Here is a 27013-nt window from a genome sequence, read left to right on the forward strand (position 1 = left end):
AAGATGCCCCGTTGCGAACCGTTCCGGGACCGTGGCAAGTGAGCAAAAGGACTCACGGAAGCATAAAAGAAAGCAAAAGTGTGTCCTCACACTTTCTCACCTATATCGATCAAGTGGCAGAGAAAGGGAGGGAAAGCACACACTTATACATACATACACTCTCATCGTTCCCTTACCGGAACGAAACGGAAGTAATAAACACCAGGGATCGATGGAAAAATGAGTAGAACAGAGCGAGAGAACAGAGAAAAAAAAGTCCCATGGTGATCGTAAATTTCGACCCGCCGATGCATGTAAAAAGTGTCCCCCGGCAGGCGATAAAAATCTATTCATTTGCACCATTGCATCCTGCTAACCTCGCAGCCTAAAGCCTCGGCAGTACTGTGGCACCCTTATGAACGGGAAAAGGAATGCAATGAACGAACGCGTAAGCGCTCTATTGCTGCTGGTGCTGCTGCTGCTGCTGCTCCTGATAGGCATGATCATTACACAACCGAAAGGAAGCACACAGGAAGCAAACTGTGCACTTACTCTCTCCACTGTTTGCCTTTTCTCCAGGACACAATTGTGTTACCGATTTCCATATATCGCCGCCGCTGCCCAGTCGGAGTATCCTGCCGGCAGAGGCGTTAGCAATTAGTCAAATATGAAGGCGCACGCACATACCCCGAAGCGGGGGTCCTAATGTCCTCGAGGAAGGATGAGAAAAAAGGGGGAAACACTATGGAACACACGAGAGACACAAACAAACGGAAATCCGTGAAATGGAGTTTCATGAGCAGATAGACACACTCAAGCTGGTCCGGAACTGTCCGTGCGTGACATTCCTCTGGAGCCGTTTCTCGATTTATGAAGTGTTGATTACTTTGAGCATATTATTAATTACTCCACACACACACAGCACACTGGGTGGGAATAGGAAAACAGCCGAAATGTTTCCTAATGTACACTCTGAAAGCTCTCCCCGGCCGGGTGTTCGATTAATGAAGTTGACAGCGAAACACTTCACACGGTCGAGACTTTGGCTTTTCGCGGGGCATTTTTTGATTAATTAATGTCGGGAGTCAACTTCGGGCCGATTTCCGGACGTGATTCAGGGCAGTGCAGTTCCCAGTCAAGTCCAATGCGTTAAAACCGCTGCCCCGTAAGGAATGGTAAGAGAGCCAGTGTGTGCCCAGTGGTGACAAATTTATTAAGCTACCAGATAATGTACGACGCGGCGGAGGAGAGCAAGGTCTGTTAAATGTTGCCCCTAACCTTTTATGTCTTTGAGCGATTCCCTTTCCGTTGTGTGACTGTGTGTGCTACAACATGGGGTAGGTCGGGAATGTGCAGAATATGTCCGTTGCGCCACACACAACCATTAGGCTTTGCGCTTCTGTTTTGCCTGCGCTAGCCAACCTGTCTGCGGAATCGATCGTTAGCGGCATATTCTGTTCGGGCCCGGGCCCGGTTCTTGGGACAATGACGTTCCGCCGCAGGCGTGGGAAGGTCCCAGTTGATGCAGTTGCATCTGCAGTCTGCGTATGCCCGCGTATTCAGGTGGTTCAGGTGGGAGAATGGAGCAGTTGAATCGGGGGCTATGAAAAATGGCCCTAGCAGATAAGTTTTCATAAATTATAAGCTAAATCACGACGGGGAGACAGCGAGAGAGGGCGCAAACGGACCGCAACCGGACGCACTGAACTAGCACCACCGCCATAACTCTCCTTTTTTGGCTGGAGCTGCATGCTTGAAATGCTTTCAAGTGTGGGCGGTTTTGTGTAATATTGCATATTGCATCGGTAATTCTTGACACCTTCTCTCACTGGGCCGCTTCACCGCGCGTTTTGCGCTTCTCGGGCAAGTGAAAGGAAGTTGAGTGGACGGTGAGGGCACACTTTAATTGGGAATTGGACCGGGCGCGATTGGAACAGAACGGCCTCTGAAGTGTGTGTTTTATGGGACGATAAAGAAAAGGCAACCACAACAAACGGACCAGTAGTTGCCACCGAACGGCCGCCCTGAACGTCCCATTAGCGGAGGTGATTGAATGCCAGTTGCAGCTCTCGCTGATAAGCAGCTAGCCAACGAACCCCCCCTCATTAGGATATATTGATGTCATCATCAGTATTTTGAACCGAAAAATAAAGCAAATAAGTGGACCGTTTCCCCCATCCACTTTGCACGTGTATGATGTGAATATACTTTTTACAATTATCTTTTCCATGTTTTCCAATCTCAAGCCTAGGTCTAAGCCTAGGAGCCCGGTTCAACAGTCGCCAAATGTGTCTACCATCTTCGGTTCGCTGATTCTTCGTGCGCCCGCCACCCCATCATCACTGCACTACTGCGCCTGGTGAGCGCGGGGGGTGACGATCAACAAAAAACGGCCAAAAACGAAACCTGATGGTATGTGTAAATCTTGCAAAATGTGTTTTTATTTTCGCGTCCGCCCAGCGTTTTCGTTTGGCATGGCCTCTAGTAGCATTTCCCTTTCCAAACACAAGACCCCACAAAAATTGCGTCCACATCATTACACCCACCACCCTCAAAAAAAAAAAAAAAAAGAGAGAGACAGAGAGAGAAAACCTGAGCCTGTAAAATCGTCCATGAAAGATAATGATCTGAAACGCGCCAAACCGTCGTACGTTATTTGTAATGTTGGACTTTGTTTTTTTTTTAATTCCTCTCCATCTTCCCTAGCGTGGAGGTGTTTGCGACTTGCATCGGTCAATATCTGCTTTCATCGTTGGAGATTGTGCGTGTGGTGTTTTTGTTTTGCCAGCAAGGGCGGTAAATTTAACGCAACATCTCGCAACATTACTTCACTTGGGCGCGATAGAAAGTGAATGCTAACGCACGCGGCAGAGAGAGAGAGAGAGAGAGTGAAAGAGATATAAAGTAAAACCTGAAGTCAATTTCTGGTACGAAACCAGAAATTCAAGAACGCAACCCCCCTAATAAAACGATCACGAAAAAATCAAACCAAAAAGAAGCGACATGAAATGTGATGAGCAACGAAAAGCCAGAAATGCATTTTTAATGATCAATTAGGCGCAATAAAGCTGTCCGATAAAGCATCTTCTTTCCAAGACTACAGCGACGACCACGACCACAATCGACATCTTCCGGCCAGCCGGCGGATTTTGAAGAAGTTTTTTCGCAGGCAAAGCAGCAGTTCCCATGACACAGTGTTCTTTGGGAGCAAGCGCATCGAAATCGATAATCTTATTAAGAAACCACAATTTGAGTTAGAAGATGACACCAACAACACGGGACAATGCTACAGGATATGATGATGGCAATGGCAACCACTACTACGACGGCAATCAATACTGGATGCGCTAAGCTACGGTACTACGGTCAACCTTCAACTTCTCGGAAGTTCTACTCGGACAAACTCAAAGTGCTACTGCTACTGGCTAGGTGGATGTTGTCCTTCTCGGGATGAGGCGAGGCCACGTCTACGGACGCAAAGATGCCCTCTCTACGGGGTTGATGTGGTGGGGACGAAAAGTGTTAATGTACATACAGCATTCGTTTCATGTACCTCTTGCGAGCGACCAGGGTGTACGATTCCCGGTGCCCTGCCGTTAGGTACTTCATTCTGTCGGATGGTTCGGTTGTCTCCGGCTGCTGCTGCTGCTCCGGCTGGTTCGGTGCTGCGTTAGCCCTTCCTGCCTCTCGCAGTCGGCGGCGCCAGCGACGTTGACCAAAGCTGGCCGGTGCTGCTGGCGGTCCTCCCGAGGGCGCCGGAAGGGTAACCAGCCCAATCGTGACGTCGCTAATGATGATGCCGGGGATCCGCACTGGGGTTCACAAAGGCTCGTTCGGTTCGAGCTCTGGACACGTGTTCGGTGTAGATGAAGATCCCTGATAAAGAGTCGCACGCGCGCGCACGTGCACTCTCGGGGGGAGGGAGTTTCTATCGCACAGGTGGTCAGTCCCTCCAAGGTGAAAGTGAGATTTTTAGACGAAGATGATCGATCGAGGATGATAATAGTTTGTCGTTTGGGTTTCGTTAAATATCTCGTTAGTTTCGGTGCGTTTGTGGCATCGCGGCACCACACAATGGGTTAACAACAAGCGGCGGCGCAAACGTCATATCCGACTGGCGGCGGTGAGATGAGTCAGAGCTGTCATGAGAGTTAGTAGTATGCGGGAAGCGGATTGCGCAAAAAGCAAACAAGCGAAAGCTCAAGGCAGCAATAATGGATGAATCAATGTGAGAAGTTCGGGGTGCCCCGTCGCTAGCGAATGGTCATGTGGTTATCGAACCCCCGCGCCTGTTGCGAGAATGCGTGACACATTCGCGCACGCAGCTATTAATAACACTCACTATCTAACTGGATGTGGTATGGCGAGTATGCTTCTTCTCCGCAAGTGTCGTACCGGCTGTGGATTACCGGCTGGAAAACCGACCCAACTGTGCCTTTTGCTGGCAGATTGCACACTTCTTGCCCTCGCTTTCTGCACTAGCTGCACTTGTGCGGTGAACGTTCTGCTGCTCCGGATTCTGTTGCTGGCACGGTTTCATAAGTCACCGTACACGATTACGCGTTGCTTCACCTGTCGTTCACAGGGCACTCCGAACACTCCACAGACACATACACACACACGGACGCGTGTTTAGCGTGTTGATGGTGATCGCAAAGGCAATAGCAGCAAGAGCGAATTGCAATCGTCTCACGCGCTGTGAGACGGTATCGATTTTATCGACCCAGACAAATGGTTACGTACGGCCGAATGCGCGAATTGGAACGCGTTGTTCACGTGGAGGAGGCCTAAACACACACACACACGCTCGTATACACTTCTAAGGTACAACTCTTTTCGCACCCACAACACACACATGAGGCGGCGGTTGGCCACAACGCGACAAGCCCTGAATTAAACACTGCCACACACGCGCGTGTCTGCGCGACTCGATGGGGGTGCGCGTTAAGGTTTTCGCGGTTTGCGCGGTCGGTGGGTGAAGGTTGTGTTTTACCTTATTTCGACTAACACACACAAAATTGGTAACTTAAAGTAATAGGCAGCGCAAAACACCAAAAACATCCAAAAGCCGCTCCAGAACCGGGGTGGAAAAATGATCGTCGACCAAACACACACAAAACACACTTGTTGTACGCAATCACTCGCCCTTTTTTGTTGTTGCAATCGTATCGTTTTGCTCTCGGCTCGCGAAGGGCTTGAGTACGTGATCTTGTTGTGGGCCGTCGAATCAAGCGAATATACGGAACGGAATTCACCTGCGCACCTCTCTTCAAGACACTTCTGGGTGTTTTATCTGCCCGTGCACTTTCGGTGGACCAACAACAACAAAAATCGTCACTCGCAACACGTTCTTTAAACCGGGAACCGGGTTATCATCAGCGCACAGATTAGCACAACAACAAAAACCGCAACTGCTCTGTACTGTTGAGCCCGGTAAAACTCGCGCGATGATTACGCACCAAACGCGAACGGCTCTAGGGGAAGAAAAACACACACACGCAGCACACCGTCCGCTCCCTTCGACGCTTGCCAAGCGAATGAAGCAGTGGACGGGAATGAACGAACGAGCGCGTAAAGGGAACGAGCCAAACGAACGAACGAACGAACGCAACTGTGTGCCGGGCCCCCGACCAAGCGCATCGAACGGCATTAGGAGGGTTGCGGTGCTTTGCCAGAGGGGTGCGAAGGGTTCATCATCTCATGAACGCTGGGATGAACACACAATTGCGCACGATCATGAATGAGTGTGTGAGTTCATTTTCGTTCGGTCGGTGTCATAAATAATAACAAATTTAAGAGTTTTAAAAATGTTCAGGTGAAATTACTAATAATTAATATTAAAACTCAAATTACTTTTATTCGTAAGTTGAGAGTTCGTGATATCTGCAGGTATATATTTTGAACTTTATATAATTTTATGTTATAAATATTTTTTTTATTTATAAATTGAAATCGCAAGAATGATAACATGAGTTACAATTCCATTCTTTGAATCGTCTTGATTTTAAAAATACATCAAAACTCCAAACCAGGAGCACTCGACCATCAACAAAACGCAGTTAACTGGCAATTTATAAACTTATTCTAGACATCATTTTAAATTTTTACTATATTGTCTATCTCAAAATCGCTTTTCAGATAAAAACGTTATAAAAATACAACAAAAATCAATCCCCGTAATTACCCCTCGAACGGTTCAAACTATTTCAAGCAATAACGTAAAACAAAGAAACCCACAACCATGGGGTTCGACACCTTTGCCGCGCACCCAACCAAAGCGTAAACGTTTAGAAGAACTGCTGCAGCAGCAGATGAACACGCAACCGGTTTCGAGTGTGATCAACTGCTCCCGATAAGATTATTCGATGGTGGTGCCGTGATATACAGCAGACAAATTTAAGTGATATTTTAATTATGTTTTAATTATGTTTTACAACCAAAATTGAATCTCACAACAGGTCAGAAATGTGAGGAATTGTATCAAAATCAGTTGATTTCCTTGAACAGCGTAAATGAAGAGCTATTAATGAATAGAGTGAAACTGACTTTGAACTTCAATTTGAATTTATTATGGAAGGGAAATAAATAAATTTCAGACTATTTTGAATGAATCAGAATTTACTTGGAGCTCTTTCCCCTCTAAGTACTTCAAAAATGTGATAAATCAATCGCTTAGATCAAGTAGGAACAGTCACGCGATGAACGTAGTACAAAAGCGTCAATAACGGATGAACTTATCGCGAAATAAATCACGGCAAAAGTAATTATAACAAGCACCAAAGTAAAGCCAAAAGTAACAAATTGCTGCCAACAGCAAAAAAAAATACGATGCAACAATCCGTTGAGCCGGTGCCGGATTCCACCTCCCGGGGGAAATCAAGTTGCACCACACACACTCGTTAGAATCGAAAACTAATCTTTTCTGATTGCTGATTTTTTTTCCGTAAAAAAGCCCTTTTTCACCCGAAAAAAAATCAACAAGCCCTCTAACCCTTATCCTGTAACCAGGTACAAAAAAACAACACGGAAACATCCCTCCCGTGTGCTACTGTTCATCGCCGAAAAACCCAATCGATCGAGCGTGCCACCGACAGCAAAACAATTGCTTCCAAATTATCATCCAATCGAAAAACTGACAAAACCAACAAATCAACAGCCAAATCCTCATTCTTTCCTAGCCGGAAGAATGTTGTGCGCGCAAAAAAAAAAACCACTCAAACAACGCGCACGCACCACGTGCTCTGCGCGGCGGAGAGCGGAGAAAGCCCACAATCCGATTGCCGACATATCCCTTTTTTTGTTGTTTGGTGCGCATATGTGTGTGGCAGTTAAGCGCTGCGAAAGTGCGTTTGTATGTGGCGGCGGCACCCCAAAGTGCCAGTTGCGTGCGAGATGGCGATGATGCCCAATGCGCACGATTAAGTGTTTGAGGCGGCGCTTTTTCGATCGATTATGAGTCAGAGTGTTTTTTTTTTTGCTAGTCGGAAAATTGAGAAAAACACAGGAATTAATTGCTATTTTTTTAAGTCGTGGTATGGGATACACAGCACACACAAAAAATACGGAGAAATGGGTGAAGCGAGGGTTCAATCGGAAGTTGAAGATGAAGATCTTTCCGAAAAACACACATTTGATCCGTCGCACGAACTTCATCGGGAGGGGCGGAATTCGTTTGGGGCTGGCAGAAAGTGAAACGATCATCAGCTCATAAATAGCCATTTTCGATCACCATTCGGTCATAGGGAGCAGCGAGTGTGTGCACCCCATCATAGGGACCCCCCCGCTGCCAGCGGGAGATACATTGAAGATTGCCGAAGGCTCCACCCCACAAGGTATAATCATGACCGCGGACCGGTGATGATGGAAAACACCATCCGATGAGGCTGGAAATTGATCAAAACTGTGGGCACGCAATGCAACGGCGGGGCAGTCTCCGTCCTCCCGCCATAAGTGAGAGTGGAATTGATGGAAGATCTCGAACCCGTTGTTGCTGTTGATGCGAAAGTAAGAGTATGCGCGGACATTAAATGTCCGGAGCCATCAGAAGCTTTTGATGCACCACCACCATCACCACCCGGGGGCGCATCGGAGGTGTCGAAGAGGAAGAAGATGCTTTCTACTTCACTGGAAAATGAATCAATCCGGTCGGGCGAGGCGAGCAGGCGCACGAGTATGTAAATCGGGACGCCCGTTTGCAGATCGATTCAAGCTTACCCCGTAGGCCTAACGGAGGGGAGGGGGGTCCGCCATTTAAGCGGGAGTTTGAAGAAGAAACATAATTACACCCTTTGGAAAATGAGGAAAAGCTGCCTAGGTGATCGCTCCGCTGCTGAGAGTTGACCTGTCCGGAACCCGGGCAGACCTCAGGGTGCGCTTTTTGATTGATCTTTTGAGGCTCCAGATTTCATTCCAGGGTTTTCTTTTGAAGATGCAAAGTAATTCAACTCCAAGCGCTGGCTGTAAATCACAATCCAAAAGTCTCAAAGGAAATCTCCACAAAACTTTTCCCCCAACTCAATTCACTAGTTTTCGCGAGCAGATTTTTAGCCTCTTTGCGCATTGTTTGCTCTGTTCTTGTAAAGCAATCCTCCCGAAAACTTTCCTTACCTTCCACAAGAGTCTCTACCGCGGGCAAGAACTGCGATGCAGAACTGAGGTACGGCTCAATAGCAGAAGTTCAATCGCCCCCATCAAGTGTGTTGTTGGTGAAGAAAGTTGAGCAATTATCATAAATTTACTGCTCCGCTCACTCTACCCCGTCCTCCTCCGTGGGCACCAGAAACCTGACGCGTATTTTGCGTACATGACCGGCGGCCATTGGCGCTCGGCCACGGTTATATATCGCCACACATCGACTGCAAAATCCATCATCAAACATTAATCCCCTCCTCTTGGGGGCGCATAAACGTCTCGTCACGAAAGCTCGGTAAGCTCTCCCGTCATGTGCGACGCGGGTTCGTCGTCTCGTCTCGTCTGGTCGTGAAGATGACGTGTTGTTATTATCGCTTCCTACCACCAGCCCCAACCTGGCATGGACGGGCTTGTCGTCTGGGACATGTTGGTGGGCTGTGTGCAGCACCACACCAAGCCGCATAAAGTGTACGACGACCTCATCAATCCCGTCGCTCAATCACGATATGATGTGATGTGCAAGTAGTTCACTACCGTTGCCCTTTAGCGAAAACCGAAAACGGAATTAATTTCTGATGAAGATAGAGCGCTAGAGCACCTGAAAGCCGTTGAGGTTTTTTCACTCTTATGTTTCGTAAAAGTGAGTGACCAGGCTATTTTTTAAACTTTTAAGCCAGCAGAATGAACCCACAATATTCATGAAAAATGGTTGCAAGCAAAGCGTGTTAAAACTAAAACACAAACAAACAAAATAAAAAATTAACGCCTAGATGTCATCATGCTTAGAATTTTCAACACGCGCTAGGATATAGGAACACAAAAACCTACAATCACGTTCACGGCATGAGTTCTAGGGATGAAATTGTTACCTTCGGGACGGCTTCGGCCTCAAAAATCAACAACACTGGAGGCCCTAAATGCACTGAACAAACTCCCAGAACTTCCGACAGGCCATGACGGTTTATGATGTCTCCCGCAAACCCCTGAGCACTCTGGAGCATCAAAAGCATCACCTGGGCGTGTGTGTGTGTGGATGTGGAACTTGTTTGTCTTAACGGCGCACGTTGCAGGTGCTTTATGCAGCAGAACATCGACCGTAGCTCGACAAGCGCTCGTAGCGATTTGGGAAAAAAACGAACCAACGAAACCTACCCCACGTTTGCAACGACATAGACCGGAAGGAACAACAACGCTTCAATTTAGACAACAGCCGCAGCCACAAAAAAGGGAACCACGAAAAACAATCACCACACACACACGCGCGCGCGTCAACCGCGCGCTGCTGTTCGCGGTTTCGTATGTTTGCTTGACCATATTTTCCGTCCACTCCAACCGCCCTTTTTGGACCGAGTGTTTAGAGCTGTGCGAAAAAACACAGCGCAAAAAGAAAACTCTTACATCACCAACTGGCCGGGAGACGTATTGCCGTGTGGCAGATATGGAAATTGCCACCCTGGTGGTTTTCGTGCGTGGTCAGCGTTGTTTGGTGCGGCGTTTTAGGCATTCCCTGCGGTAGGACTTTTTCGATCGCGCATAATCCGTTTATTCACTCTTCCGGTAGAATAAATCGCTTCCGTTTTAGAGTTAGGGAAAAATCAACATTTATATGCATAACAAAACATAAAAATGCTCTAACGGTAGCGCTAAATTCTATTCCATTCGATCCAACTGATCCTTTCGGCTAATCAAAACACACACACGCTCCCACGTGTCGTCAGGTTGATGTGGTTGGTCTAATTAATTAAGCTTCAAACCCCATCATTAAACGTTGACGCGTGCCCGCGTCATGCCACACCAACCACTTCATTACGGAGGCTCTCGGGCTAGGAAATAAATAATAAAAGCTTTATCACGTACTTACTTCATTAGGTTTGTGCCGGTGTCGGAAGGAAGGATATTGCTCACGTTTCTTAGATAAGTTTTGTTGCTGCTGCTACTGCTGCTACTGCCCGAGCCTTCTCGCGTTTCCCGCCCAAAGAACCGCAAAAGTGCGGGGATAAATTTTGTTACGAAACTTACCAACCACAGACGCACACATACATCGCACGAGTGGCCGGAGCGTGAAACAACCGGCGAAGAGGTCTTAAGACACTGGCAAAGTTATTTCGCCACCCTATCGTTCTAACCACACTTCGAGCAGGCAAAGTTAATCACAGACATTCTCTCTCTATCTCTCTCTCTCTCTCTCTGGTTTCTATCGTCCCAGTGTATGGAAACTATTGAACGAAAGTTCCGAACACTCAAAGCTCTTCCGAACAGCGCCGTGGATGTCGTTAATAACTTTTAATGATCAGCCGGTCGTGCGGATCGTGCCGTGATCGTGGTTTCGTGTTCGATTTGTCAAAGTTTTAACACACTCATGAGGTGAAAAAGACACATCGGGAGGGCAAAAGTGTCATCTAAACACGAGTGGCTAATTTAGGACCTTTTTCCACGTGTCTCACAGCAGTACGTTTGATTGAAAACACTCTCCTCCTCAAACAACTATCTCGAGCACCAAATAAGCCATTCTGTAGGTCGATTATTTGCTCAAACATCTTGACTTTGAGGCTCATAAACGGGACTCCGTGCTGCTGCTGAGGTGCTGAGGTAATATGTTGTCCATAAAACCCGACATAAAACTACCTCTATAAAATGCGACAAAAGTACACAGTGTCGTTTAAGCACCGAAGCTTCGCTAGAAGTGCTCGTAATAAAAAACAAAACAAGCACAACCTTCAGCAGGCCATTTGTTGTTTTCGGCCAAATTCCCTTATGTTTGCTTTGTGGTGTTTGCCTATGGTCGAGAGCATCAATCGTAGCCCCCTTTGCACACCGAAACAAAAAAACGGAAACGGATCGAGAAATAAAAATGCGGAAAATGATTTAGTGCGAAAAAACAGCCGCAGCAGCAGCATCACCCTCCGCATTGACAGTGCGCTTGTTTGCTTTCTCTGGCACTTTCACCTAAAACTGCAGCGCAGCGCACCGGTGTGGTGTCGTGTGTTTTATTGGCAACAGTTGCTTCCTCTTAGCCAGTTTTAGATAATGCCATTATTACACGCTTCTCTTTCCTGGATGCCTCGTTTCGTTTTGAAAATTGCCTCCAGAACTGTGTGTCGATGGGAGGACAGAGAATGAAACGGTAAAAAAAGAATGCTTGTGCTTAGGAACCAACGATTCTGGTTCTAGCCCAAACAGTCGCTCGATCGAGACCCGAAACCGATTGGCGCACACACGGGAGAGCGCACACACCACTAATCAATAAATTACTATTCATCAGCTTCATGAAGCGTGTTACGACTGCGTGTGACTGCCAATACAATCAAGCGCATTGCCCTTCGCACAGCGCACCATACGATTAGAGACCCGTGCTTTTGGGCCCGTTGCGTCACGATTTTTCCCTCTTTTTAATTTGCCACTGCTGCTTCTTCTCCCCCCTCGAAGAAGGTGGACAGCAAACGGGACAGAACACGGTACGATCGGTGCGCAAATTTGTCCCGCCACTGCCAGTGGTTTGACGTTCGATAACGGGACACAATTCGTTTGTTTTTTTTCCTTCCTTCTTTGGTTTTGTTTTATCCCGAAGGGTCCCCCTCATCATTTGTGCCCTTGGCCACTTCGCGCATCCCAATCAGCCCGTGACCATGACCACCGTTTGGCCAGGGTTTGTCTACTAACGAGCCACGAGAGAGAGAGAGGCAAGCAAAAGCAAGCATCAGCGCATATGTGTTTGGGGTCCGAAATGCCCTAAAGCTGCTTCTTATCCCTTCGGCCACCACACGCGCCGGTCCACGGGGTCACCACACCGTGTTGATCCAAACGTGCAGGAGGTCTAGTGGGTTGCTATTTACTGTGTCTAGCCTTCCACACAGAAGAATATCCCGGTGTAATCCAATTGTTTTCCCTCTCGTGTTTTGTGTTTTTTTTTCTCCTCGTGTCTCCTCTTTTTCGCTATATTTCACCGGGTTTTTTTTTTCTCTTCTAGCAATTAATGCGCACTATTGTTTTGCTATTTCATGCTCGGCGTTCTAGCGGACGTCCATGCCGGTGCCTTCCGGCATCGGGACGGGACGTGGAAAACACACCGCAAAAGGTTATCAGCGCCAAACGAAAGGCAAACACAGCCTGCACGGCCCATCACCGTACAGCAAACACCCATATGTGCGTTAATATCGAACGGAAAGGGTCGCAAAGGAACGAAACGGGAGGAAGTGTAAGAGAGGTCCGTTCTGTTGTTTGATTCCGATTCCGGAACCGTTTTATGGTCAGTTTGCAACAGTTGATTGAATATTGCCGTGCGCTTACGCAAATGCTTGCGCGCGCGCGCGCCTATCCGCGTATAATGAGCAATAATCAAGCCTTCAATGCGTGTGTGTGTGTGTGTGTCTGTGGGTGAGGGAGGATTTATGTAGTTCGGTTCTTTAGCCAACCAAATCTAAATTCTAGCGAGAGAGGTGGAGCAAGAGGAGGAATTGAGGGTTGCGCGGGAAGGTTTGGCCCCGAGAGTTAATGGCAATTACGTGTGTGCGCCAGACATGTGTTGGGCATCGGAAATTCTGTGTACCGAAAGGTACAGCTCACACCGACACACAACATGGCTGGGGTAATACGGTAATTTATAAAATTAATTTAGTTAAAGCAAATGAATGAGCATTGTTCGGTTGCTTCTGCTGCTGCTGCCAGTGCTGTTGCTGACTCCTCTTGTTCTAAGCTACGATATTTATGGGTCGATTAGCGCCCAGACAGAACCCGACCGGGTCTACATCTACAAATTAACCTTTATTCAGGCGAAACAATCAGACCCTGCACATGATGCCGGCTTTATTGTTCGAAGCAACTACTGCTATGGTTCCTGTCAGGAAATTGAATTTCTCGAACGATAAACGGAAGCTATTAGAAACGGGTGGTGGGGGGGGGGGGTTTCCACCAACAACAAGAACCGTTGAACTTCCCCAGGATATTTCGGAGCTAGCGTTTGCGAAACCGGGTAGCACCAATTTCCGAGGACCCTTGGAAATGATGCAGAGGAGTTCTATTTGTGTGTGTTTTTCTGTGTCTTAAAACTCCTTCTCCCAGAACGGAAGCATCGGAAAGATAAATCAAAACAATGCTGGTTACCGCGGTGAAAGCACACTGCTAGGATCAAAAGCTTATCTCCCGCTCCGTATTTGCGCCAGGGGTGGATTCACCTTCAGAATTCGATTCGAATTCGATTTGCAAAAACCCCTAGATTCTGGACAAGGATAATGCAGTAGCGCCCGCAGGCAGGGCTCAAAACGTTGCACACAAAAACAATCCAACCAGCAGGAGACACCTCTCGGTCGTGGCTTTAGTCTTTCTGCTCGCCGGAGCAAGAGTGCCTCCTTGCAGGCAGTAGCAAACAATGCGCATGCCTCCGTATGCATTCCCCGGGGACCTGTTGCACACGTCTGGGTCTGTGTCTGGGTTTCCCTGGGAGCCTCCGTCGAAAGACGGTAGCACTCAAGAAGTTACGCTTTCCCTTGTCTCAAGAAGCTAAGAGGCAAAGAAAACTTGGAGAACTTGCAACTTCTTGAGTCAGTTTTCCCGTCCGTTGTTCAACAGTGCTCTCGTGGTGCGCTTGCCACCACACCCTTGACTCTGTACCACTCGGTGCAGAAGTAATGCGAGAAGAGTTCGCTCGATGCACTTTCTACGGCAAAATTTATGTCCCACTGCGGCAGTCGATGTGAGAGAAAACTCTCCCCCCACTACAACAAGCGGATGAATTATGGGAAAGTTTAAAACGGAAAATGTATGCGTACCGTTTCACGCATCGTTTCGAAATGCTGCGGCGTAAGAGCATGGAGTTAGTTCGTGTGAGCTAGAATTTCGTCATGAAATGTGAAGACAAATTTTGCGCTACGGAAAGTGAGAATCCTTTCCTTTCATCGTACACACTTCATTCGACACGGAATATCTGTCGCCAGCGCTGAAGTCAAGCGAATCCTTCCCCCTTTTCGCTCGCGCTCCGATGCCATTGAGACATTTCCAGTTAGAGCGGGAGCACATTCTTGCTTAACTCGTGTTTCCTACCAAGTTTTTGGATCACTTTTGCTTCTTTCTGGGTACCTCTGGGTTTCTCTGATAGCAAAAATGAGAAAAGTCACCCTTCAGACAGTAGCTGTCGTCCAGTAACTTTATGTTGTGCAAGCATTTCATTGTACAGCATCTAATTCGTGGAAATCAAACCTTTTCTTTAAGTTTGAATAAGATCCCAGTGAAAAAAAAATCCAAGATCTTTGTGGAGACACTAAGCTCCAGGTACTCTCCCCTTGGAATGGAGATGCATTCAAGTCTTCACGAATTCTGCACAGATCTATCGTGATAATTTGGACGAAAAACAGTTTCGACATCATTTCAAACAACGTTCAATTCATCCAACAGAAACTCCCAAAGATCTTTCAATTTGATCATCTCCCGAAAGTCCACCAGCAATGGAAGTATCCTTTTTTTTGCGTTTCTCCTCGTGCGCATTCAGCAAAACCCCGACACGTTTCAGATAAAGATGTTGTGCGCCAATTTCATTCAACATTTTTCCTTCTTTTTTGCATCCACCAGCATCCATTCATTGCTAACAAGTTTCCGTCCGTAGGTTCCAGCCTTTCCATCAGCTTTTTTAAGGTTCCGGCGTTCCCAAGATACAACTGTGTGTGTGTGTGTTCTATAGGCCGTACATATTCACAAAGTGTGATGAGATTCCTGTTCGCTGTTGTTCCCAGTTTGCTACGTGAACGTCATCATCATCATCAGCATCATCCTGTGTATTTCGTTCTTCTCCACCGTCGACCGTCTGGGTGTCATTCTTGTCTTCATTTCCATACCGTTTCCTTCAAAACCTCTTTTTTTGAGTCACAGGTTTTTGCCACTCCAAGTATACCACCAAGGGCCGTGTACGTCGGCCATCCCGACGGCGAAGGCGAATGTGTGCGATAAAGGATCTTGCTGCTAACACGAGGAACCGTTTTCTCGAACACCTCACCCTCAAGCGTGGAACGACATTTTAGTCCTACTTTTTCTGTGTCCTTTAATACGCGTGTAAATAAAAAAGCAACAATCCCGAAAAAAAGGACCACGGTGACGTATGCCGCTTCTTTTGCACACGGAAGTACGGTCGGGACAGGCGAATAAAAACTCAAGCATCCGATCCGAAACTATTTGTACGACAAGAAGCTGTGAACGTCGGCGTCGTCGTCGTCGTCGTCGTCGTTGGTCTGGCCTGCCGGGGTAGAACACAACCCTTAAAGGAAGAAACCTCCCCGTTGCTTTGAGGGTAGACGAACCAGGGAGACACACCACAACAGCGACTCAGTTGGCTGAATCGTTTAATGACGATTAAAGTTTGTATTACTTGCATGAGGCTGTTTTTTGTCCTTCTCCTTCTTCTCGTCCCTCGTTGCCACTCCATTATCCACTTCACGGGACCCTCACGGCGGAGGACTTGGCTGTGGCTGTGGTTTAGTGTGTAGCACCTTTTTTTTTGCTTCTTGCTTCTGGTCTCGTAGGAACCTCATTTTCTCGCTAGTTAGCGCACAGCGGCAGAAACCGGCATAAATCTTGAGTTCTGTCGCGGAAAGCGACAAAAAACAACCGTGTCATCATAAAACTAGTCTAAGGACCTTCTGTTTTTTTTTTTTTCTTTCGCCCATTTGTAAAAACAGTTTTTCCTCCAGTGACAGCGCTGAGCACAAGCCTAAAAGCAAATAAGGCAAGACACGGAGAATCTGGGAGGAATGAAAGCAATACACAAAAAAAACATATTATGCTTTACAAGACAACCGTTAAATGAGTCCCCAAGGTGTCATTACCAAGTGGTTGTTTGTAACTTTTTTTGTGTGTGTAATGCCTTTTACATCCTCTCCTTGTTGTTGGCGATGTTTATTACTTTTCCATTTGCGACAGAGGTACTTGAATATTTAATAACGCTACGTTAGGCAGCGAAGCATTCATTTTCCGCGACTGAGCTATGAAAATATTGAGCACATTATCATTATAGCTCGCAAACGCTTTTCACTGCTCCGCTAACGCGACCGAGCAAATATGCCAGGCCTGTCTAGGACACACAAAAGAGTCTTTAAAATTCATCAAACTCAACAGCTCGCACTCAATATTTCCCACAGAATGTAGCCGACCGGGAGAAAGAGAGAGTGAGAGAGAGGAAAAACAGAATAGAAATATGAATGCAAGGTACTATTATTGTACCTACTTCACCCAGACGAAATATTATGCTTCATTAAAATAAACCATTTTCTAATGAGATTTGTGCTGCACGAGTGTCACGCGGCCGCCATGGTTACAAACGGCATTCTTCAAAGGCATGTAAATTTGGCGTCTCAAAAACACGTGAGATATTGGCCCGGGCAGAAGACCAGGACAAAATCACGCGCGCGTTGCAATATTCAAAATATGTAACAGATACTTTTTCCAGACGCGTCCACGCGGTAACTCAGTCGTCCCTTTCCCTTGGCGCTACGCAACCATGCGTATATCCTTTCACGCAGCGGAAGTGCCCAGCAGTGAGCGAGGCAGGATCCACCCATACCGTATGTTACACTTTTACACTCGCGCACACCGCCGACAACACAGCATAAACCGAAAATAAAAATATGTTAATAACCCACCGACGATTGAAAAGGGTTGCAAAGTCCTTTGAATCTGAGGATAAATCGATGCGTATACATTGCATTGCTTTGAATATAAAACACCAGAAAAAAATCCTTCAATCCTTTCACTACATCTATCAAAACACCAAACAAACAAAACGCTTCTCAACCTTCTTGAACTTGAACCGGGTGTGTGTGTGTGTGTGTGTGGTAACATTTGTGCAAGGAAAAGCAAACATTTGTGCTGATTGCTTCGGGGCGTGCCCGTGCCCTGTGTGTATCTTTCCAACCCGAACATCCAATAGCCGGGATGGCACGCGGAAGACCGATCGGCCGAGCCCAGACTCCCTGAGGGAGCCACAAAAAAAGGGGTTTTGTCGAGGAAAGGTGAAATGTAACATATTTTTATTGACGGTGTTTAATTTCTTTTTTTTTTCTTCACGCAATGATTCAATTCGCTACAGGAAAAAAGGGATCATTGTATCCTTCCGGTTAAGGGTTCTCTCCCACAGGGATGCTCAACGTTTATGTTTATAATTGCATATTACTGTGATGCTGAAGAGATAGCTCACTGCAGGTAGCAGACAAAAATATGAGATAAGAATCATCATTCATCCAATGAAGATTGTTTTAAACATGAGAGATTGAAGAAAGTCTATTTAAAAGCAAATAAATAAACAACATCAACATGTTTAAGACCCAATTCTAACATGATACATCGAAGCTGTAAAGATCTTACAATCTATATTGCTCAAAAACGTTGCAGATATTAAAATAGTAATTAAAGTATTTATATAAATAAGTTAAATATGCCTCCAAAAACATGTACAGCGCTCTTAAATAAACTCTGTAAGTAAACTTTAATGCCATGACCACTGTACATATCAAACAGTGCGTTTGCTCATCCCTGACCTAAACCCTTTCACGCTCGGCTGCGATGTGCATTGCGATTGCCTACCGCCCAGGGGCAAACGCTCACAACAGAGCGGACAAAGTAAGCAGAGCGCGCGCGCGCGGTGAACCGTAGCCAGTGTGTTCCATACCAGCTTACCTGGCGCAAACTGGGGTTGGCGGTTAGAAGGCGTACACGCGGGCGCACTGTTGTGGTTTGAATTGTACGTTATACCCGCGAGCGATCGACTCTGCGTGTTGCCGCCTATCAGGCGCTTACGAGCCAAGGCGCCGCGAGATCCCATCGCTAACGCTAATGAGCAGTGCGCGGTGGCGGCGGCGGCGCTGGGGCGATTTGATTTTCCTTCATGCTGTGGCGAAAACCCATCACCGCGGAACGGCCTTCGGGCGAATTGGTTTCAGCCGTACAGGTGTCTTTGGGTGGATGGGATGATGCGAGACGACGACGCGAAACGGCTGCGAATACGTATCCGCATGCCACTCTTTTCTGTTTACGTTTGGTCTGCGGTAGCGGGCGGTCGTTCTCTTCTTGGCAAGCTAATAGTATTTGCTATTTCTCTTTACCCACCAGCTCTCAGCACCATCCCAAATTTGTCTCAATCATTCCCATCGATTAAGGTGCGCAAGCATTCTAGTCTAGGGACCCCTCACCAGGTCTTACGGTGTTTGTTCCGTTCTTCCACTTCAATTGCTACATAATCAGCGCAGTCCGCCCGCCCGCAACAGCGTCCTTCCCCTGACGGTGTAAATTCTCGGTGCGTGCGTTTGTTTTTGTGCTTCTCTCTTTTACAAGCCCTTCTGCTTCAACCGGCGGCGCAAATACCGACAGACGGTAGACGCGCGTGTTCCGGAAGACTAGCCCCCGTCCGGAAGGCACGGGGAATGACAGTACCGTTCCGCGAGTACTCATTGACCACAATATGCCTTTTCTCTTCGCCAGCCCATTTCGATGGTGCTTGAGTTCTAGCGAATCACTTCTAAATAAAGCTGACTAAGGCGCGCCGCGTTTGTAGGTCAAAACCGGTCAACGTCTTTGCTTGATGATGTCATAAACATTGGGGATTTATAGTGGGACTTCTTCGGCTGACTCGGCTTGAGAGTTCGCGGGTGTTCTTCAAAAGAGTAGCAAAGTGTGTGCATAATATAAATCGGACCTAATGATGAAGTGAATTACAGTACAAGTACAACCAACTAATGACCCCACGGACGGCAGATTGCAGTGGAGCTCTGAATCATCATCACTTGTAACAGCTTGGAATTGCTTGGAAACATACCTGCAACGAAAGGAGAAAAAACATGTTATTAGTTAAAGTTTTTCTGTACAGTAAATGGTGAAAGAAACGAGTAGCTTTTTATGGTATGATGTGTATTATTTTCACATTTCCCTTTCGCAGTTAAATAACCATACCATTTAGTGAGGGAAAAGTGCCTTAGTACGTCCATCTAAAAAAAACCATAAATCCAGACGCGCACTAAAATTCGTGATCGTCCAATTCCTGCACGTGAACGCACATTCAAATGTAAGAAAACGTAACGATTGCGGCCTCGCTAACGAACATTCCACCCGTAAGGCAAAGGATTTTTCGGCCAGCCTGAGCGCCGTGCTAATGCACATCTTCTTTACACGATCACGAAGAAACTTTCGTTTCGTTGGTTTGTGGCGTCGGGGGTTTTGTTTCCAAACGTAATTTAATAGAAAACGAACTTTGCGTACGAATGGCGCACACGGGATGGTAAGCAGCGCTCTAAAGTGCCCCGACCAGCACCATCACTCTTGGCATAAAAATCAGTTTTACATTTAGGCCATTATGGATATTGGGGTTACATCAATCGAGTCCGAGAGCGGGTGGTATTAGACCCATCTTACATACTCTTTCTCTCTTTCTCTCCTTCTCTCTCTGTCTCTGTTAACATTCTCATGTTCAAGATGGACAAAGAGGTGTACTTGCACCAGATGAGTATCTTTTTAATAAGATACCATAGAGCACACTGGTCCATAGTGCCTTTTCGCTAATTAAGCGTACGATTCGAAGACCTCGATCGCAAGACCTCGATACCATTCCGGCTGGGAGTCTTGAGCGATCTTCAGCAAAGCAGTAGAGGAAAGAAAAAGAAAGTCTTTCCACTTCTGCACAATGGTCAATGCCAATGTCAATGCAGATGAGGACACTCCAGCACGATACGCACCCCGTATCGACCTCGTTTGCGTTGCGCAAATGAGTCAAAACAACACGTGTGTTTCCAGCTCGCGCCACTTTCGCCAAAACGCTGTCAACACACAAACACAAAACAAACGACTGCTTTTTTGGGGCTCATATTTGGAGTCCGCAAAAGGGAATGGTTTTATACTTTACGGCGACAGCTCTGGGAGATTAAAATCGCATTGGGAAAGAAATTGTCAACACAATGGTGAATGGTTCAAACGTGTATGACCTACAGAAGTTACTTTTTTTGATAAAGAAATGCTTTCTCTATTCTATACCGTGTAAATATTGTTTTTTGTTTTGCTTTTCTTTCCTTGTAAAGCATCTTTTCAATCGAAACAGAACCGGATACACACGGCAAGGGAAGAAAAAAACAAAACCCGCCATTCAGATTATGAATTTTTAATACCATCAACACGGAACAACAAATGTTTGTTGTTAATTTTTGTAAGCAAAAACACCCCTTCCCGGACGACAGAACTCCGGCCACGGGGTGTCGTCAACCAACCAACAACAACAAAAAAGGACACTTATCCATCTGTTGTGTTTCGGGCTGAAGCGTTTCGCATGCCAAATTGCCAACATACATATGTTCCATTTGACACGAACGTCAATCTGGGCTTGAGCGTGTGTGTGTCACTTCTGATCGGGACGACGACGATGATCGGGCACGAAATTTGCATACGCATTTTAACACGACGCGCCGCGCCAAACAATGCCAATGACACATAGCTAAGTGCATTAGAAGGGGGATTTGCATGATGAAGGGTTGCGGAAGCAGAAGCAGCCGGAAGAGAAAAGGAGGACGTTAAATGGGCGAAAGTGTTGCAAAAAACGCGATGCATACAGAGAGAAGACACACAAACCGTTGCGAGGTTTCGATCTGCTGTTTTTTTGTTGTGAGCGACACCCCAATGTGCCAATGTGCCACGTTTGATCCGATTTAACATCCGATCAGGAAATTGCTGGGAACAGCAACACACACACACACACACAATAAAAGGGGTTACATCAGCATCCGGAAGAAGGCAAACCACCAAACGGAGTGTGTTGTGCGATCGAATGGCGCAAAAAATAAACGGAACAGAGAAGGAACGGAAGCGAAATATCAATCATAACTGGAGCGCGGGCACAACGCACAAACCGGCGTCGAACCGGCGAATCCTTGCACCGTGACAAATGGGGGCTTTGGCGGATTGATGTGGCGAATTTTTGGCCGATGCGATTTGAATCCCTTTTTATCATTGTTTGGATGCCAAAAAGATGGGAAGAATAGGGGAAAAGACCCCGGCCAGCGACATCCAATCGGCATTTCGGCCCGGTAACATCCTTCCAAACACAAACACACACACACGTGGTGGGGAAAGGGTTGTGTTCTTGTTTGACATGAAGCTTTAGACGAACAACAACAACAACAACAGCAAGCTGGGCGAAGGAAGTGATCAATCTATTTTGGGCTCGTTTTCGATTTAGCAAAACGATAGCAAATTGGATTTTGGGAAGGAGAAAGATGTCTCTTTCAATAAGCGTTTTGTGCAAAACAAACGATCTGTCTGTTGTGAGGGTTGTACAACAGAAATGGAAGGATGGAAGCCTTCTTAAGCTCCTCCTAATAACGTGGCTTTTCTTAAGTGCTTGTGGTACATTCTAACAAACAAGAATCGTTTTGCTTCTATTAAGAGGAACCTTTTTTCTGTATTTTTTTTTGCCTAACGCTCACTTGGAACAACTTTAATGAGTGCCCATCCCGCTCGTGTGTTACAAATACACACACACAATGTGCCTTTACAATGCGACATTCACATTCGTTTAGGCGAAGAATTAGAAGACCAAAAACCTTGAAAGTTCAACCGAAACCATTGTACAACAGTAGCTACTGTTTCTTCTTGACGTTTTTTTTTTGTTCAGTGTTTTGAAGGAACGGAAATCGATGCCACTGTGTTTTAAAATTCATTACAAGCGAGAAGGGGCAAAAAAGAAGGCTCCCAAACAATCGAAAACATTGTTGTCTGTGGCGTGGCGACACAGCACACCCCTGTGGCGGGTGCTGACAGTAAATTTAACACCATCTCCACGAAGCCGCCCTTCACGGTTGTGTGGCAAGGGCGGGCCCCTTTAACAGTCAAAAAAGTGCATTTAGCTTATCTGTCGGATCCAAAAGATCAAGCCGATGATATCTAATTTGGGTAATCATCAAGCTCACAAGAGGCTCCCACGCCAAATTGTGCCCCGTGTGCCGTAGGAGATCAGCTGCTGTAACTCGTGACTGTACGACACGCACGCCAATCTCGGACCTACCCTTTGCACCTCCACCCAGCGGACCTGTGGACGGGCAAAAACATGAATGAATGCCCACCATCTCTCCGTTTCTCCCTCGGCTGGGCCCTTTCTGGACGAGAGTTGGACGCACCCCGGGGCAGCACGTAATCATAAAACTGTTTGCTGTAAGGCCTGATGCCAACGTTTTGATGCGGAGCGTGATTGACGCAATGTTGCAAACGGGCAATGATAACGAACCTCCTCTCCGTTTGCGATTGCTTTCCTGAAAGAATGCTGCGTGCTGCTTCGCATCCTGAACGAGCGGGCTGTTTTGTTTGCCTTGCTGTTTGACAGATAATAGGGGCAAAGGGTGATACAGTTGTAATTGCTCCAAAACTGTAACCAATAGCTTCGTGAAGACTCTTTGTGAAGAAATTCAATGGTATTTTTATTAATTTCTAATACACCAAATCGAAGTCGGAAGACACAAGTGAACTCCAAAGCCTTCGCTAGCGACCAAACAGGCTTCGTTGACGGAAATATGGAATCGATTTTATGGGTGATTTATTTGATTTTACGAGCTACGTTTTCTCCCAAACCACCTTAATCCCAAAACGACCAAGTGAGATCCAAAAATCATAACATAACTAGCAATCGAATAAGATTATTTTATGTGCTTTGTCTGTATCGTCCCGCCTTTAAAAAATGGCTTTAAAAATCCACAACTCTAATGATCGACGCTATCAATCGTTATTTTGGAGTGAAGCGAGGAAAACCGAAACAAAATCGGAAAGAAACGCATTAGTTCACTTTTTATTGCCTCCCAAAAAAAACCCCTCCAACACCGTATACATTATTGCGTATTGCGTCACAATATGACCGTATACTACCGCCATGGAGCGATGTCTTCACGCGATCACGTTCACCCAACCGTTTGGCGTTATAAACGGCAGTTCCAAAAAAGGATACCCAGGCCCATTTTTAGGACACTTGTTGGGCTCATCATCCACCTCCTAGAGGGCGCTATTTGCACGCACAAAATCGAAGACGATCAAAGAATCAACAATGATGTCAGATTTTAGCTTTTCGGGATTTTTCGATGACTCCCAGTATCAATCACGCTAATCACACACGCGCTAACCAAATTGGCACGCAACCGGGCACAACATTAAATTTATCGATGATCGTAAATATCACCAAGGCCACGCCAAAAAAAAAGCACCAAGAATTTGGAAATAAATCACAGCTCAATTTAGGATTTCGTTTCCTTCATCCGTCTACATTTTCGCGTTAGGTAAGCATTAAACGAGAATTGAGTGCGATGCAATTTTCCAAACCCAATTTAGACGAAACGGCACCCGATTGCTAACTGTGTCTATTCTTACGCTACAAATTGCGTAGAATCTTGCAATTCAACACCGTTCTTTCTTCTTCCAAAAACCTCGAGAATTGCCCAAAACTTGTTGGTACAATCGGTTCGGCTCGTTAACAGCGTTCCCGCCAATGCGGGAACCTCGTTAAAGCTCGGAAAATCATTTTTTCTCAAGCAGAGCTTGCACAAACACGACTCAACGCAATTACGTTTGTTAACGTAAATAAACGTTTTACGTTCACTCCGAGTTCACGGTTCTGGAGCGTGTTAGTGTGTGTGTGTGTGTGTAATAAAAGCACATCACTCACGATGAATCACTTCCAAGGAGGCCCCGGATTTCTTGGAGCTGAGTGTCGCATTTTTTAAGGAGCGAAATGGATTCCCACTCAAAGAAAACATTGGAGAACATGGGATTTAGGGATGCTTTGCAAAGTGGTGCACATTATAAGAATGCCTTACTCCCTCTCTCTCTTGTAACTCCCCATATATCGCTCATTGCTTCTCTGACCATGGAGTCATCCGCATATTGGCATGCAGAGTATACCCTATTCTGCCCCGCCAGTTTTCCCATGGCGCCCCACATACGCTGGAATTCTGTGCACAGCACGCCCAGCAAGAGAGATGAGCCTGAGATTTCCTCCCATCTTCGGGACGGTGGTCCTTCCGGAGGGATTTAAATTATTCATAGGTCCTCGCTCGCTCGCTCGCTCTTTCTGCTTTACAGTCCCGCCCGCTGGACTCTGGAGAGTTGGTCTTCTGGTACCGGTCCGTGAAGGATATGCGTCTGCTTCTGGATCAAAAACAAGAATTGCGTTCGCACCCGGAGCCATTCCTGAGTCTGGGGAGATATCCTCGTGGAAACGTGATCCTGTGGGATAGGAAGCAGGCCACAAAGCATTGGCACAACCCGATAGAATCCCAAGATTAGCCGAGCGGGTTTCAAATGCAAATTTAAGGTACTTCCTGTAGGTTATGTTTTGTGGAGAGACGGTGAGATTGAATCGGAGCAATCGTTGGTGATCTATTTTCTGATCCTCCTTTTTGTGGACAAACTACTGCCGCACACCGGAAAAGCCATACCCCAGCCGGAAGTAGGAACATATTAGCGGCAGCATAGTAAGCTACCTTTCAGCTACTACTGGATTCGCGTTTGAGAAATCCTGGAGAGCGCTCAAACGTCTTGACATGTGATTTTCGCGCACCGGACGCAAATTTGCATGTTCATATCGGTTGCTGCACAGCAAGTACACGCCTCTTCGGCTCGTAACGCGTATCCTTGTCGAAAAGGATACATCCATCCTAACGGTCCTTTTATGCAAAAAGTGAAGGTTCTCTTTCACGAACACATCCTATTTTTCGTTCTGATCCGTTATGCTGTAGCAGCTATTTAGTCGAGCAGAAAACAGGTTCCCCGTTGACATAAATATTTAACAACATTTTGTCGTTTCCTCCTTTACAAGCCCACTTCCCAACTTGCACTTTCCAGCATGTGCGTGAGTATGTGTGTGTATGTGTATGAGAAAAAAGAGAAGAATAAAAACTGCCGCCATAGGGTGTCAAGTGGGTAAATGAAGTTTCCAACACTAGAAGCTTCGTGCCGTTTCACCATCATCCCTTATTTCCTTCTTTACTTTCCCGCTTCCCATGCCTCCGTAATGACTCTGATTATTGTCGAGTGTCCATCTTCCATACTGTGTCACAGTGAGCGCACACAGCGGGCGACTTGAGCCAACCGTTGTTCGTTCGGCGCTCTTCCGTTCGAACAACCGCAAAAAACTATACCAGTCGGAGTGTGTTTTTTTTTTTTCGTTGCCGTTTGCACGAGTTTTCCCTCACGTCGTGGAGTGGAAGAGCAAAAAAAAAAGCTGGAAACACAAACTACAGAACACACACACCAACACCGGGAGCGGGGTAAGCGGTAGCGAAAAATTGTGCATCAAAAGTATTAAAAATTCAAGCAGCGCTGAAGTGCATTCAATGCACCGACCAATCCGTCACAAACCCATGAGCCTGATGGGGGTTTTTGGCCGTCCCATCTGGGTCTGGAGAGTTGTGTCATTGTGAGAGAGGGTTTAGAGGAACGTATAAACTCCCTGGTGGGCTTGAGAGGTAAAAAAAAAGTCTCTCCAAACATTCACCCACTTGCAGGTACACTTTCGTTTCATGAATTGTTTCGAAACATTGAAAACGAGCATCATATTATGAGGCACAGCGCCGTCATATATTTTAGCAAGCTTTTGGTTCTAGTAAGAGTTTGCCCACATTGATTTCCCAATAGAAAACGCGCTTGAAAACACTTCTCACCCGCTTATCAAGCAGCATCGTTGTACTAAACGTACAAATCGTTTCGTTCTGCAATGGCGTGTGCATGTTAACATGCACCTTATCAAGATTTTCATGCCACGGTCATTACATTACCACCCATTACCCCCATTCGGCTTCTTGTGTTCAGTATTTGGTGGATCAATATCGGTGAGGTAAGTATTTCATTCCCTTCGGTCACGTGTTCCACCAATCCTCCAGCTCTGGCCAGCAGCCCAACTGTTTCAAAGCTCGACTAACAGCATTTTCCGCTCCAGTTACTTTCCGGCATGGTAAGGTTCAATTCCGGAATGTGAGCAAAACTCAAAAGGTCACAGACACCCGCTCAGACGTTGTTGTTTAGAATGTTTTTGAGGGGGTATTGAGTTTCATTTTCAGACGCAACACACGTGACCAATTGGCAAACCCTTTTTTCGTCGATAACACGAACGCCACATATATACCGACAAAACGGTAGCAAAAACGCAAAAAACACAACCGTAAACTGTGTGTGTGTGCGTATTTTATCGTCTCCCGCACATAACGTACAGAGGGGCAGGTGCGCCACACGTGTGCATTTTGTTCACTTTCTTTATGCATGTTCCGATGCTCGGCTGAGGTAGTTTTGCTGTTCCACTTTATTGTTGCTGCGGGGAGCCCGTGCGCCATGAATATTGCATCGATGCACGGTGCTCGAATCGAAAACGGAAAGAAAACGGGAACGGTAGCCCTCCGCCGTACCGTGCACGCAG

The 27013-nt window shown here is 46.5% G+C and overlaps 1 protein-coding gene across 9 annotated transcripts in view; it reads right to left on the reverse strand.

The window, feature by feature from the left end:
* LOC121596586 (rap1 GTPase-activating protein 1) overlaps window positions 1–27013 on the reverse strand; it is a 160225-nt gene that overhangs the window by 93533 nt on the left and 39679 nt on the right. Inside the window, exon 1 of one of the 9 annotated variants that reach the window (XM_041921662.1) lies at window positions 4322–5522. The exons of 6 other annotated variants lie outside the window; for them this stretch is intronic. Coding sequence is in view for 2 of the 3 variants with exons in the window: in XM_041921655.1 (XP_041777589.1) it covers window positions 3515–3588 (74 nt within the window). In the remaining variant the exon portion in view is untranslated. Of the gene's footprint in view, window positions 1–3514; window positions 4284–4321; window positions 5523–27013 lie in introns of those variants that run through there. 2 more of the 9 variants (XM_041921656.1, XM_041921655.1) reach the window with 2 other exon arrangements.

This window comes from Anopheles merus, chromosome 3R (assembly GCF_017562075.2).
Source record: "Anopheles merus strain MAF chromosome 3R, AmerM5.1, whole genome shotgun sequence".
Taxonomy (NCBI): Eukaryota; Metazoa; Arthropoda; class Insecta; order Diptera; family Culicidae; genus Anopheles; species Anopheles merus.